The sequence below is a fragment of the Phytophthora ramorum genome, assembly GCF_020800215.1.
Source record: "Phytophthora ramorum isolate Pr-102 chromosome Unknown Phyram_PR-102_s0023, whole genome shotgun sequence".
Taxonomy (NCBI): domain Eukaryota; phylum Oomycota; class Peronosporomycetes; order Peronosporales; family Peronosporaceae; genus Phytophthora; species Phytophthora ramorum.
This window is the reverse complement of record NW_027150669.1, coordinates 14,826-30,015: the sequence shown is the minus strand read 5'-3', so window position 1 is coordinate 30,015 and position 15,190 is coordinate 14,826. Positions and strand designations below refer to the sequence as shown.

At 52.6% G+C, this 15,190-nt stretch overlaps 2 protein-coding genes across 2 annotated transcripts; both read left to right on the top strand.

Moving 5' to 3' along the window:
- Nucleotides 1-6,735: 6,735 nt before the first annotated feature.
- Nucleotides 6,736-12,334, top strand: KRP23_14827 (uncharacterized protein; the record flags this gene model as incomplete). The annotated part of the gene is made up of 5 exons (XM_067885696.1): nucleotides 6,736-7,319; nucleotides 7,566-7,683; nucleotides 7,776-8,655; nucleotides 9,660-11,608; nucleotides 11,672-12,334. The coding sequence occupies 5 exons, from the start codon at nucleotides 6,736-6,738 to the stop codon at nucleotides 12,332-12,334; spliced, it is 4,194 nt and encodes a 1,397-aa protein (XP_067736983.1).
- Nucleotides 12,335-12,627: 293 nt separating this feature from the next.
- KRP23_14826 (Heavy metal tolerance factor 1) lies at nucleotides 12,628-15,184 on the top strand (the record flags this gene model as incomplete). Its single annotated transcript, XM_067885695.1, has 4 exons — nucleotides 12,628-12,787; nucleotides 12,853-14,460; nucleotides 14,914-14,954; nucleotides 15,020-15,184. The coding sequence occupies 4 exons, from the start codon at nucleotides 12,628-12,630 to the stop codon at nucleotides 15,182-15,184; spliced, it is 1,974 nt and encodes a 657-aa protein (XP_067736982.1).
- Nucleotides 15,185-15,190: the final 6 nt, after the last annotated feature.

Sequence of the window (15,190 nt, the reverse complement as noted above, 5' to 3'; positions counted from 1 at the left end):
CCTGTCTTGTTTCGGATGGCATGTTTCTCATGCCATCTCGAGTGGTATCCAGCAACAGAGAGGCGACTCTCTGTTGCCGCGCTTGTCGACATCGCCGTCGAGGCGATGTCAGTAGCGGTCGTGGCTGAGGCAGCGGCCATCGTCGCCTTGGAGGCGACGACAGCACTTGCTGTTGCTGAAGCGGCCGGCATCTTAGACGAAGACGTCGTTGGCGTGCTCATTCCCAATGAGCACGTGTTCTCCCGAAGAAAATACGGATTGACGTGTCGAGACCGGCACGTCAAATCCTAACGGGGGGATGGTGTAGCGGGGCTACACATTCGGTTCACCTCCTACCTTAGTGTAACATGCACTAAGGGATACATTCAGGTGACCACTCCACAAGGTGGTCCACATTCATAGCCCAAAGCATATGACTGGTAGAAAGTAACATCTTTCTACCAATGAGAATGATTCAATAGATAGGGGTTCGGCCAGCCATCCAATGGCAGAACCTCTCATTAGAAATATCAGTTTTAGGAGGAAACCCCATTTACAATCAATACGGTTCTCATTTAGCACCAAAGCTATCGTTCGGTCCCTTTGTCTTAGTTTAAGTATACTTGCGGATACAAGTATACCGAACTTAACTTAAATACTCCTACGCTTCCTCATACACGTGCGCACATGTGTAAGCTTAAATAGTGGGTCTAAGCAGACCCATTACACTTACTGTAGAGCTTAAGTAGTGGGACTAAGCATACCCATTACACTTACTGTGAGCACATTGTGTAGCGAGGAGCACATGTAAAACACCAAACCGATAATGACAACGCCGCGCCGTTGCCACAACGAAGACCTTTAACATGGCGCAGCGAACAGCGCATACCTGGAACACGGTAGAAGGAACTACCAACGTCACTCGCGGCTGCTAGTGGAAGGTATCATTCCATAAGCAAATAATGGAAGGGTCGTGTGAGATTTAAGTGGCAGTGAACGATTAGTGGAGGGCTATATTTTGAGACTGTTATCAGATAACTAGACCTACTACCATCAGCATGAACGGAGATCACGGATGGCAAATATGGATCGCAGATTATTGGTGTAATGGGTCTGCTTAGACCCACTATTTAAGCTTACACATGTGCGCACGTGTATGAGGAAGCGTAGGAGTATTTAAGTTAAGTTCGGTATACTTGTATCCGCAAGTATACTTAAACTAAGACAAAGGGACCGAACGATAGCTTTGGTGCTAAATGAGAACCGTATTGATTGTAAATGGGGTTTCCTCCTAAAACTGATATTTCTAATGAGAGGTTCTGCCATTGGATGGCTGGCCGAACCCCTATCTATTGAATCATTCTCATTGGTAGAAAGATGTTACTTTCTACCAGTCATATGCTTTGGGCTATGAATGTGGACCACCTTGTGGAGTGGTCACCTGAATGTATCCCTTAGTGCATGTTACACTAAGGTAGGAGGTGAACCGAATGTGTAGCCCCGCTACACCATCCCCCCGTTAGGATTTGACGTGCCGGTCTCGACACGTCAATCCGTATTTTCTTCGGGAGAACACGTGCTCATTGGGAATGAGCACGCCAACGACGTCTTCGTCTAAGATGCCGGCCGCTTCAGCAACAGCAAGTGCTGTCGTCGCCTCCAAGGCGACGATGGCCGCTGCCTCAGCCACGACCGCTACTGACATCGCCTCGACGGCGATGTCGACAAGCGCGGCAACAGAGAGTCGCCTCTCTGTTGCTGGATACCACTCGAGATGGCATGAGAAACATGCCATCCGAAACAAGACAGGCAAGATCATTGCTGTCGAAACCGGAGTGGGTATCTACTCTCCTGGTGGAGAGGGAGTTCCCCTCGACTACGGAAGTGAAGTCGAGGAGGGAAACTCGAGGGAGACAAGGATACCTTGTCTCCGGGCCACACTGACCCCAATGTGGGTCTGCGTCGTCCACGCGAGGACGACTCGAACGCTTCGGGCTCGAAGCGTTCGCGCAGCGGCAGTGGAACACCGCTCGCTGCCGCTGGAGCCTTAACGACTCCGCGGGATGGAGATGACTCCACTCCATCCGCTGTTGTTGCGGCCTCGCGCACTGAGCCAGTGCGCGAGCCGTGGATGCCGTCTCAGTTTGAGATCAGCAGCCGATTCGGTGCGACTGTGCCACCGAATCTGTACGCGCTGTATTCGTGTAACGCCATCGTTGACGATGACGTTGCGAAGCGATTGCACTTTGATCCGATGACGGACCAAAGGCGCGATTACTACATCGGACTCTTCCATGAGCTCCGATGGTTTGCGAGCAAGAAGACTTCTCGCAGAAGCAAAGTGCCCGAGTGGCAGGCACTTTGTCAGAGTTGGAGTGACTTTGTTGAAAACTTCAACAAGAACCGCGCTGGCTATCGCGATCGGATTAGCCAGGCGCGGGAGCGCTACGAGAAGTTCTCGAAGCGTGGTAAACTTGAACGACTGCACCATGGTGCAGTCGGTATCGGACTTCCTTGCGCAGTGCCTTACGACACTGCTTGTGAGTACTGCTACCCCGGAGCAGTACGCATCACCGAACGGGACATCAACGGGTACACGTCCATGTGTGTACCTGACGACCTCAAGACCCTGCGCGCTAGTTTTCAGGCGCAGGCGTCTTCTAGTGCTGCGGATATTCGCAGCACTTATTCGAGTGCTGTAGGCGACTACAGCGCTCGCCCAAGTTTTACGCCCTTCGGCGGAGGTGGCGGTGGCGGCCTTCGTACGCCGTCACCATTTCCGGAATGTCCTCCATCAGGACATTCCGTGATTCCCACGTATCGTGTTGGGGAGGAAATCCTCTCCAACGAATTCGAAAATGAACCGGACCTTGGGTCTGGTTCCGATGACCAACAATTCGCAGGACGATCCAGCAAGTTGCCCCGCGTGCGTCTCGCAACGGGGGTGGGGTGGGGGCGGGAAGACGCCCCGGGTTTGGTCAACCAAACCTTGAGTCTCGCTTGGAGGCTGTTGAGCGTCTCCAAGCGTCGCAGTTCGCTGCTCTGCGTCAGGAGATGAGTTTGTTGAAGGATCAGCTCGCGGAGGTTGCGCAGACGACCTCGAACGTAAAGGTCGAGGTCGGGACGAGGCTCTCTGGCGCCTTGAAGCGCGTCGCCGCGCTCGAGAGCGCTTTGGCGAGTCACCAGACGTAGGTGACTCGTGCTGCACGTACGGCTTCAGTCGCCCAACGTAAAACGTTGGGTGCAAGCGCATGCTGGACGGTATGTCCAGTGTGTACGCGTTGCCATGCTTCGCCAACACGGGAATGGCCCAATGAAGCGCGGAGCAAGCAAGCTTGCTCCGAAATCGGAAACTGCATGTTTAGCTAGGTTCTGCGTAGCTAACAGAACTAATGAACCAATTTTAATTTTGTATTTCCCCTGCCGGTGTTATCAGCATTCAGCTTCTGTCGATCGACAGAAGCTGCTATTGCATCCTGGACAAACCGAATTACGGCTTGTCGGCGCTGGACAAAGTCCATTGCATCCGAGCTGAACCCCTGGTTCACTTCGTGCTCCTTGTTCGCAGCAGGCCCGGCCTGCGCGTGGTGTTCGTTGTCGTTTGAAGTGTCTACGACGGCGTAGACACTGTGTTGTCGTTGCCATGACTGCGCGCAGTACGTGCGCGAGTCGTCACAGCTGATACATTGCTTGTATCAGCGTGCTTATCCGGTTGTTTTGAATTAACCGGATATCCTCCCCCACTTAAGGAAGGAGCTACCGCACCGAGTACGCTCGGTACGCGTGGGTGCCTCATGGCATTCACGTAGAACGGTGTGTGTCCTGTCGAGACATGCACCGAGTTGTTGATGGCGAACTCCGCCATCGGTAAGCAGTCGCTCTATTGATGGAACGAGTGCGCGTAGCTCTTCATGGTTCAACCAACACGCGGTTGACACGCTCTGTTTGTCCGTCGGTCTGCGGGTGATCCGCAGTCGACATGGACAACTGCGTCCCAAGAAGTGTAAACACTTCTTGCCAGAATCGCGCTGTAAAGCGCGGATCCCGATCCGACACGATGTCGAGTGGCATACCATGGTGTCTAAACACCAGGTCAACAAACAGACATGCCGTCTGTTTGACTATCACCTGCAGCAAGATGCACCATCTTACTGAAGCGCCACTATACCAGTCCTCCGCTTGTTGTCTTGCGGAAGACCAAAAACAAAGTCCATTGAAATGGACTGCCAGCACTCCGACGGAGTCGGTAGTGATTGAAGCGGAGCCTGCGAGTTGGGCGCAGGCTTCACGCGCTGGCATACCTCGCAAGCACGAACGTACTTGCGTACCCATTTGTACTGGTGACTCCAATAGAAGTCACGCGTGAGAAGCAAGTATGTCTTCTCACGGCCAGGATGTCCCGATGTCGGGGCATCGTGGTACTCGTACGTGATCTTGATCTTCAACTCATGATCATCCGGCACGACAATGCGATCTGCGTTGTCGTCGACTGCGCTGTAAAGCAGCAGACCATTGTGTACACGATAACGGTGTACACGAGCACGAAGGTGTTTGGCCAGCTTCTGACGAGACTTGTCAGAAGGTGTGGAGATACTCCAACAACTGCTTCGCATCCGCATCATGCGTGTATGCGGCCGTCGGCCTTCTAAATATTAGAAGCGTTGAATCTTACAAAATCGGACTCTAATCGGAAAGCGCGTTTTATTCATCATCGTGCAGAACACCAATCTCGTCCAAGGAGTCGTTTAGCTGTTGTTGCCTTCCTCTTCCTCGCCACTAATGTCCACTCGATGACCTCCGGTTTTCGTCCAGTTCGGGGTGGATTCGCGGCAGCCAGCCATTTTGAAGAAATGACAAGAAGGCTCGGAGTTTTGCACTCAGCACTAGGGGACACTATTAAGAAGAGGTCTTCTATTTTTTATTAGTGACTAGACCAGAGAGCAACAGGACTCTAATCGGGTCAGGTCTTTAATCGGGCATTCCGTTAGTTGACGGCCTAAAGGAACCGACTACGACTTAGACGGAAGGTTAAAATCTGAATATATTTATAGGTGAACCAAGCTTGATCCATACAAATACTTTAAGTCAACTATAGTAAAAGCAATGCAAAGGTCCAAATTGTTGGTTCACAGCCAACCTGTACTACGTACCATGATATGGGGCCAACTCTCTTTTGTAACTCTTTTATCCTTAGACCAACTATTTGGTTAAAGCCAGGTGATGAACCTTACCGGTACCTGAAAATCAGCCAAAAGATTTTGGGCAGCGCCAGAATATGCCCCCGGGTAAGGTTTAGGGCTCGGGTGTAATAAAAAAAAGTTGCTCGTAACCTTTTACAAACAGGTGTACCGTAGTTTGCGTAGCGAGTGCCCAATTATTATAGGTACTTAGTAAATGTGTTCGTACTTAAACGAATCATATCAGTACCAGTTAGTTTGCTGATTCCCAAATGAGTCGAAAATTAAATGCGATGGGTTGACCAGCGAACCGTCCAGATTGGCCGGAATTCACAATATTCGGTCAAATGTCGATTGTCGAAACCGGCATCGAGCAGGACATGAGGTGCAGTCACTGCACTGCACTGCACCTGGTGCACAGCTTTTCCCATCTTTACCATACTCCTACGATGCGATGAAGCCTGCTGTTTTCCAGCACTTGTTCACTTGCTTGAGCTTTGATCGAATTGGTGGTGCGTAAAGGACACTTTTTACCCCCAACCCACGATCTCGACGAATAACTGCGCGCGTATTAGCTAGCGCCACAGCTTGATTCGAGCACCTTCCGGCTTGGCGGATAGCCTACCGGGATGTGGTCGTCAACGGCCAGTTTGGCTTTATCCGCCCTCGACCTTAGCGCTGTTCGAAGGAGTAAGTCCACACCTTACTGAAGAATGAAAATCGTACAGGTTGGCGCCTTCGCCGCAACGTTGACGACCCTGTCGACGTTAACGCACGGCTACTCGTTTTCTGACGCAATGAACGATCAAAAAGAGGAAAGCACAGATTTGACCACTAACGAAGAGAGCCGCATTTACGGCGGAACGGAGGCGAACATCGACAAGTACCCATTCCTCGCCAGTCTGCGCGACCCGTTCTTTGACGAAACGTTCTGCGCTGGAGCTCTGATCGCACCCCAGTACATTCTTACGGCTGGCCACTGCATCAAAACTGACGAAATGGACATCGTCGCACCTTCGGAACGAACGACAGCACCGGCTCCGGGTCGGGTGACGCCAAACAATTCCCTGTGATTCAAGGCTTCCGCCACCCCATGTACAAGAAGAAAGAACACCTCTACGACGTAGGCTTGCTCAAGTTGAAGACGCCTGTGAAGCGCAAAACGGCGAAGCTTTGTGCTGTTGATGGGTCTGACAACGAAGTCGGCACCATGGCCACCGTGCTCGGCTGGGGAAAGACGGAGGACAGCTCGGGTGCGGCTAGCCCGATCCTGGAGCAGCTGACCATTCCTGTCATCTCGAATGCGCAATGCGGCAAGTTTGAGAAATACGTCGGTCGTGTCACGGAAGGCATGCTGTGCGCAGGAACTGGCAATGGCAAGGACACGTGCAACGGTGACTCTGGTGGCCCGCTACTCGTCGACGACGACATCCTCATCGGCTGCGTGAGCTGGGGAAGCAAGTGCGGTGAGCAGGCTGGTATCTACACTCGCCTGACGTACGTTATGGATTACATTGAGGACATTTTGGGTGGCGGCGATGGCAGCAAGTTCAACGTTACCTCCTCATCCGACTCATCCATGGAGGATGTATCGTCTTCGGATGGATCGAACTCGGATGCCACGATGAACCCTGTCAAGGCGACTAAAGCCCCGAAGGAGGAGGGACCGTCCGAGTCGGCCTCGGGTTCTTCGTCCATAGTCGATTTATTCGACGGTTTGTCGAGCTCGTCGCTTGACGCCATGCTTGAGTGGTTGTTTAATTCCGCCTCGGGATCTGCAGAGGAAGAGACGAAGGCCCCTACTACCAAGACGACCAAGACGACCAAGGCCTCTAAGAAGACGTCGTCGGAGTCCACGACGGGATCGTCGTCCGAGGCTCTCTTGGGCTCATCGTTTGAGTCTAGTTTGGGCTCGCAATCCGAGTCTGCCTCGGACTCGTCGGAAGCTCCTGCTACCAAGGTCACTAAGGCAACGAAGGGAAGTACGCAGACGACTGAGTTTGCTTCGAGTTCTTCTGAGGAGGAATCGACCAAGTCACCGGTCGCTACGACCTCGAAGGGTACCAAGGCAACGAAGTCCACCAAGACCGTCGAGGACTCGGCTTCTGCGAGCTCGGAATCCGACTTGGTGCACCAAAGCGACGTGGTGCAGCAGGAATCCCAGTAAGCTACCACCCAGTTGCACCCATTTTTCGCCTTGAAATCACGAAATCAGGTAGTTCGAGTAAAATTACCTCTATCTTTTGGTTTCCACTCTCAATAGAAGGCTGCATCCTTACATTCTCTGATATAAAACCGGTATCAATACATATCCCGCGAAATTTGCTGCAACGTCGCTGTGTAACGCTCACTGGCAATTTACCCAAACGCGCTTTTCATTCGGATACCTGACACAGGACCATGGGGCAGGCCGGCTCCGTACAGCAGAAGCGCGCTGCGCGACGTGCTGTCGCTGCGGCGGCCTAACGTCACAGCTACCGAGCTCGAAGAAGTCCTGCGCACCTTCTGCGCCTTGTTCCCACTCGAGGTGCGCAAGAGCATTCCCAAACTATTTGGTCCCCAATATTGGCCCCAAAAATGACCTTTTTCGCGCATGTCACACATTTTGTTTTTGAGCAGCTCCAAGTGCCCGACGCGCAGCTCATAAGCGGCGTCGTGGGCGTCGACGTCAAGGAGCGGAAAGTCTTCGATGTGGTGCACGCGCTGCTGCAGGACCAGACGGAACAGAGCCGGCTCAGCAATGCGCGGGACATGACGGAGCTGCTGCTCACGAGCTTCCGCCGCATCATCCGCTGGCGGGAGCTCTACAAGCTCTGCGCCAAGTGTTCGCTCAAACCTTTTCTCACGTGTCTCTACCGCCCGTCGCCCAACCTCGTGCTGTCGGTGCTGGAGACGCTGGAGCTCATCCTGTCGCCCTGTCCGGGCTTCGAGTCCGGCGACAAAGCGGCGGAGCGGAGCGAGGCAGCCAATCGACGCAACTTTGGCGATGCAGGAGGGTTTGAAGTGCTGCGTTCGCTGTTGGTGCAGTACGGTGCTGCCGTGGTGAAGGAGGAGCAGAAACGGAGCGCGGCGGCCGTGTTGGAAGGCGTGCTCCAGATTTTCCACTTGACGCTCGTGACCCGTCGAACGACGACGGATATGATGACGGTCTCACAAGCTGTGGACGCGTTGATGAATGCGCGCGTGTCGCTGCTGGATTTGTGTCATTGTCGAGACAGTGAGCATGAAGTCGCGCAACTCGCTATTGGGCTAGTGAAGGAACTCTTTTGCATTGTGGATCTAAACCAGGTGCATGAACTGCAAGAATCGGCAAGAGAGTACGGAGCTCTTTTGTATGCTCTGGAGCCTGCGGTGCAGCAGGACACGCATTTGAAAACGATAGAGAATGGAACGAAGGTGGAAGAAAGCCGTGAAAGTGCTATTGAAATGCGGGAAATGTGCGCGAACCTTGTTGAAGTGTTCTGCGCCGGCAACACGCGCTCCAAGAAGGCGATGTACCGTATCTTTCCCGTGGATTTATTTATTCCAGCGAAGATTCGCGTTGACCTTATATCACGCCACACCGCGGCATCGCCTTCTCCCACAGTGAAAGCCAAGACAGTAGTAGCAGGAGCACGAAGTGCAAGGACGTTGCCACATTTTTCGTTTGATTTGGAGCAACCCAGGCGCACATCGATAGCAACCTCGAATGCTTATTCGACTAACGGAAACGTCGAAACCAAACGTAATCGAGTGGTAGCACTCGCATATAACGCCATAAATTTTGGTGGAGGCGCCTTTGAAAGGTGGCTTGGTGACGCGCGCGAAAAAGGAGAGCACTGGCGAGAAATTATTGAGGCTGTCCGACGAACGCATGAGAGCCCAGAACTCGTATGGCGAGCTCCTATGCTTGCAGAGCTACATGAGGCTTTGCGAACAGAAATTGAGACTCTTGAGCGACGACGGCGCTTTATGGCAGAAGATGAGACGTCACAGTCTGGGGAGCAAATTCCACGCTGGGATCATGAAATGTTTACGTGGAGTACCCGTCGATACAAGCCGAGCTTGTAGTAAATGACTACTTTGTTGAGTATTTGATTCCACGAATAGCGGACCTGACAACAACTTACGAGATTGCTGAGCCCATAGTACTGGCGTGGCACCTCTCAGATCAGCTTGCAATGGAGCACGATGAGAAATGGGCACTTTTGTGCGTGCGATGTCTGCGTTTGGTTATTAGACGCTATGCTATGCTGTTTCATGGCCAACTTCCAATGCAATATGTGCTGTCATTGCTGAGCGACCACATGAACCATTCCTCTGCTTTCGTGCGCGAATGTTTTCTTCTACTCAATACTGCGATCATTACGACTCGCAATGCACCTTCGGAAAGTTTTAATCAGCTTTGTTTGACTGTGACGCGTACAATCGTGGGTGTGCTCGCAGATCCAGTGTTTCTGGCGAGTGTTTCCATGCCTCTTGAATCTGACGACGAAACAGACCATGTGTCTGGCATACGGTTAGCCGAACCTGAAGATGAGGCCGTTTCTGTGATCAACGAGCGCGACGCATTGATACGAGCCGGAATTTCTCTTTTGCTTGCGATTGTCCGCCGTGCCAAGTTCGTTCTACGGCTGGTCCGCCCTAAGCGCATGTTCTTGTGCCGCCTTCTAGCAGTGGAGACACTAGACCATGTGACGATCACTCGACTCCTATTTGTATTGAAGCAACTAGCACTTCAAGACAACAACAACGACTCTAGGGTTCCTGGCGGATCTGGCGCTGTATATAACCAATTGTCATCTGCTTCATCTTCGTCAGTGGCATCGCACACAAGCTCAACATCGGACTGCAACTGGAGATCTCTCACGGTGGTATACGTGCTGCTAGCAAGCTGTGATCCAAAGGGGATGGGGATGTGCGTGGCCGCTGCTGAGTTTCTTAAGGAGTCATGCGCGCAGCCTCCAACCTCACGCACTACGGATGGGTCAAAGAGCTCTCCGTCGACACTCTCATCCTGCGAGTTTAACGATCTGCTCAATGAAGCACTAGGTTACGGTGGCTGTGGCATGGAGCGACTGCTTAATTCTGTAAATGCTGAAGTGTTTGCGGAAACCTTCAATGCACCTGAGAAACGTGCAGCGGATGTGAACTGGGGTCGGAAGCAGCGTGTGCGTCTGTATCGATACTTGAAGCACAAATACTTAGGTTCCAGTGAAAAGGATTCGTCCACAGCGTGGAGTACACTTGTCAATGATGATGCTGACCACCACTACGAGGATGATGATCTGTTCATAGGCAACATATTTTTGCGGTCGTATGTTGAGGGCGATGGAGAGTTTTTGAACGAGTGGACACCAGAAATGTACAGCGAGTTAATCAATGCGCTGTTCGAGAAATTGGTGCTGCTTGGCCGCAGAAAGTCTGCATACGCCGGAACCGGAAGTGCTGGCTCTTTACCAGCCTCCCCTCTGCAGCAGCTTTCTCTGGGTAAATCTTCGATCGGCAGTGGTGGATCATGTGCTGCCGAACCGTGGGAGGTCCAAGTCCTGATTCTCAAGGCCCTAGCACGACTTGTTCCGTCTCATTGTGCTGAGGTCAAAATCAAGGCAGATTTCTATGAGTCTCTGTTGGCTCCTCTGCGTCGCTCCATGCTTAGCGAGGTCGACCAAGTGCGGGGTATTTTGTCGTTGGATCTTTTTGTGGCTATTCTCTCAATTCCCGACGATCGTAACGCCAACACAGCTGCGTGCCGATCTTTCCTCGAGGATAAAGGCCTGAGTGCGCTGGCTGACTCTCTGGAGCGTATGCGTAGTCCAGCGTATCAACAGATATTGCAAACGGTGGAAGTATTCGGTCCTCGGCGGCGGAGCAATTCAACTACCCAGAACATGGCGCGCATACTTTTATATCGCTCAACAGACGTGCTATCCATCCTGGCGAACCAAAACTCCGCAGGAATTCGCGCGATTACTAAAAATCCGAAGGTGGTAACTGCATTGATCGAATTGGCATCACGCCAGATCATTACGCAGTACGCGGATATTGACGCAGCAAGTGTATGCTTGAGTTGCCTTGGGGGACTATGCCACTACGAAGAACTACGTGCACTTGTAGTCAATACTGGTGGTTTACTATCGCTATTAGATACTGTTGTATTCTGTCCAGCAGAGGAGCTTGATAAATCTGCGGCAACGGACCCTCAGGTAACGAGCGACCGGAGTGAATCGGATACATCGGATGCTGAAGATAGTCAACAAGAAAATGCGGAAGGAGATCAAACGAGCGAACATTCAGCCTTAAAAGCCGTCGGGAACTCAATTGAGGAGCCTCAAAGGATTCCATCGCGATTTTTCGGCGCAATTCGAAGCGCTGCGTTGGTGTTGCGGGCGTGCATGGGACCGAAGAATGTCTCCACGCCCACATTACCGACTCAAGTGCTTCATCAGCTGCTAACGCCAAGCTTCGTTAGGGTAAGTTGATACATAGGCTTGGTCTGATGCAGATAGGCTCTGACCACGTACTACATTTTGTAGGTGCTGCGTGCATCTCCTGATCAGTTCATTCTCGAGCTGCAAACCGCCGAAGATATCAGCACAGCGACGCTAATCTGGACAGTTAGTATGCGGCAGCGTCTGCAGAAATGTATCACAATCGAACTTGGGAAAGTGAAAACTGCAGCTTCAGCAAAGACTTGGCCACGCTGGGATCCTGAGCACTTTGTCGCTGCTGACTCGTTCCGGTATCAGTACCCTGAACTCACTGACGTCCTCGTCTTGCACGACGTGTATCTTGCCAACTTCGTGGCGACACCAGTCGAGGATTTGGACTTGGGTGACATCGACATGGCGTCCTTTTCGGAAGCACTGCTGATTTCTATTCAAAGTCATGAAAACGTGCTTCGAATCTTGCGAGAGCGAGGGTCCATCGACTCTGCAAAAGAAGCTGCTGTCCGACTCATGCGGCAGGCCATGGAGAAGCTCGTGAGCACGCACCCGCAGCACAACCTCGAGGTGGCTGCGAGTCGCGACGCCCCGCTGTCGGACAGCTCCCCCGCCATGTCACCGACCACGTCCAGCATCTTTTCAACCGAAGTGATTGCAGTAAGCAATTCGTTTTCCCCAACTGACGACCGAGACTGGGACATCACGCGGATCGAGCGCTGCAGCTCGTCCGGAATCGAAGATTTGACCGTGTAGCGGCGGTCTGGAAGTCGCCATGGATCTACGTATTGTTACAGTAGCGTCGCTGCCATCGGCTGTGATTAGAGGAAGTGAGCATCAAGAATTGCCAACATTCGCAGTCCTTATAGTTTTGAAGTGAAGCAAAGCAAGTGGAGGCTGCCTGTTCATGTTGCCGTTCCGAGTGACCATCATTCCCTGAGTACGTCATCATGCCGTTTCTCTGGACCAATCAGATCTTGGCAAAGGCGAGCCATGCAACTGCCGGCGCTTCAGTTTCGAACTTGCCACGCTGAGCTCTAGTCTCCACGATGACGCAGAAATCGGCCCAAGAGGCCACCCCCCTACTGAGTAAAGTGACGGAGCATCTGGATGCCAAAGAGAAGCAGAAGACCTACTCGCGCTGGCGGGACGACGATGTGGATGACGAAGCGTCCGGCGTGGACCCTCTGTCCCCCAAGAGAGACGCAGGTCGACCCAGCGCCAAATGCTGTGCATGCAGTTCAGCTTACTGCTCCTGCTAGCCTGGGACCTAGCTAGCCTCCTGCTTGTGTGCAGCTTCAGCCTTGGCGGTGCTGCCTTCACCCAGCTGGGCTGGCTACTGGACGTGCACCAGACCCAGTGGCGCTTCTGGGGGCTTCCCGTGTGGGTCACAGCCGTCAAAAGCGTGCTTTTCCTTCTGGCTACGCGCTGGCCGGACGCCCGCGTCGTCACGTGGGTAGTGAACCTTTTCTGTCTTGGGTTCTTGGGTGTGTTGGCGGTGGACGCTTTCAAGTTGGACGCCATTTCGCGTCTTGACGAGGAGAAACAGGCCCTTGTGGACGCTAATGTGGCCAATTCTTTACCGCTGATTTTCACGGTGCTCGAGGTCGTGAACCTGGGCTTCTTGCTGGACTCGATCAGGACTCCGCCACCCGCGGAGAGTGAGGCGCTGCCGCAAGTGGCTGCGGATAACCCGACGGAAGCTCCCAAGCCTCGTGGGATTTCGTTCGTCAAGCTCGTGTACATATTGAAACCCTACTTCTGGCCGCACGGGCTCGCCAACAAGCTGCGTGCTGGTAGCACTTACCTGGTGCTGATCTTGAGTAAACTGGCTAACTTGGCCGCGCCCCTGTTTATGGCGTCTGCTACAAACGCACTTGTGGCGAAGGATGTTGGTGGCGCTATTCGGGATATCGCCGTCTTTAGCGGTCTTACGTTGGTGTCGAAGCTGTTCAAGGAATTGCAGTCGTTGATTTACCTTAAGGTGAAGCAGACGGCGTATATTGAGCTAGCCACGCTTACGTATGAGCATGTTCACTCGCTGTCGTACGACTGGCATGTGCAGAAGAAGCTTGGTGATGTGCTGCGCTCAATGGATCGTGGTGTGGAATCGGCGAACAGCGTTGTGTCGTACGTGTTCTTGTATCTGATTCCGACCTTAGCCGAGTCCGTGGTGGTGATCGTGATTTTTGCGATGCACTTTGAGTTGGCGGGACTGAGTTTTGTGGCATTCTCAAGTCTCGTGGTGTACGCCTATTTGACCATCAAAATCACGCTGTGGCGCAAGAAGTACCGCGAAGCGTCGATGCGCCACGATAATGAGTACCATGACAAGGCAACAGATGCACTCCTAAACTACGAGACAATCAAATATTTCGGCAACGAGCATCATGAGGTTGATGAATACTCCAAGGTGATCGAGAAATATCAACGCTATTCAGTGTCGGTGCAGGCCTCGCTTGGCGTGCTTAACGGCGCCCAGGCTGTGATCATTCAGGCTACTGTCTTGGCTGCACTTGCGCTGGCGGCCCCGCACGTTGTCAACGAAGATAGTGGGCGCAGAATTGACATTGGTGCTTTCATTGCCATCTCAGTGTACCTCACGAATCTTTTCGCACCGCTGTTTTTCTTGGGTGGAATCTACAACATGGTCATCAACTCAGTGGTCGACATGAAGAAGCTAAGCGAGCTGCTCTCAGTGGAGCCTGATATTCTGGACGTTCCCGATGCTGTCGAGCTGGGCGTGTGCAAATACGATACTGAGAATGGAATTGACGTGGTTTTCCGGCATGTGTCTTTCCACTACCCGTCTCAGCCGGCCACGACAGGCGTCAAGGACTTGAACTTTACCATTCCGCGAGGCACAACTACTGCGCTCGTAGGTGAGACTGGTGCTGGTAAAACCACCATTTCACGCCTTCTTTTCCGCTTCTACGAGTGCAACGCTGGCAAGATTCTCGTGAACCACCACAACATTGCCACGGTGACGCAGCAGTCACTACGCCAAGCCATTGGCATTGTTCCTCAAGATACCGTACTTTTCAACGACACCATTCTCCGCAACATCAAGTACGGGAACTTGAACGCTACCTTCGACCAGGTCGTCGACGCGGCCAAGGCTGCTCGCATCTACGACTTTATTATGAAGCTCCCGGATCAGTGGAATACCAAGGTTGGCGAGCGTGGGCTTAAACTTTCTGGCGGCGAGAAGCAGCGTGTTGCCATTGCGCGCACGTTGCTGAAGGACCCGCCTTTTGTCATTTTGGACGAGGCTACTTCCGCACTGGACACGGTGACGGAGCAAGAGATTCAAGCTGCACTGAACCGCCTTAAAGCTAACCGCACCATGCTTGTGATCGCGCACCGCTTGTCCACCGTACGCTCCCACATTTGCTGCCTTGCATATAACGTACTCACTTCCCTTGTGTATTATTCATGCAGATTCGCAATGCTCACCAGATTATCGTGATGCAACACGGCGTGATTGCCGAGCGCGGCACTCACGACGAGCTACTGGCGCAGCCCGACAGTATTTACGCTGGAATGTGGTATGCCCAGCGTAAGCACGAAGGTGAAGAATCGGCTGATGTTCAAGAAGTAGCTTAGATAATC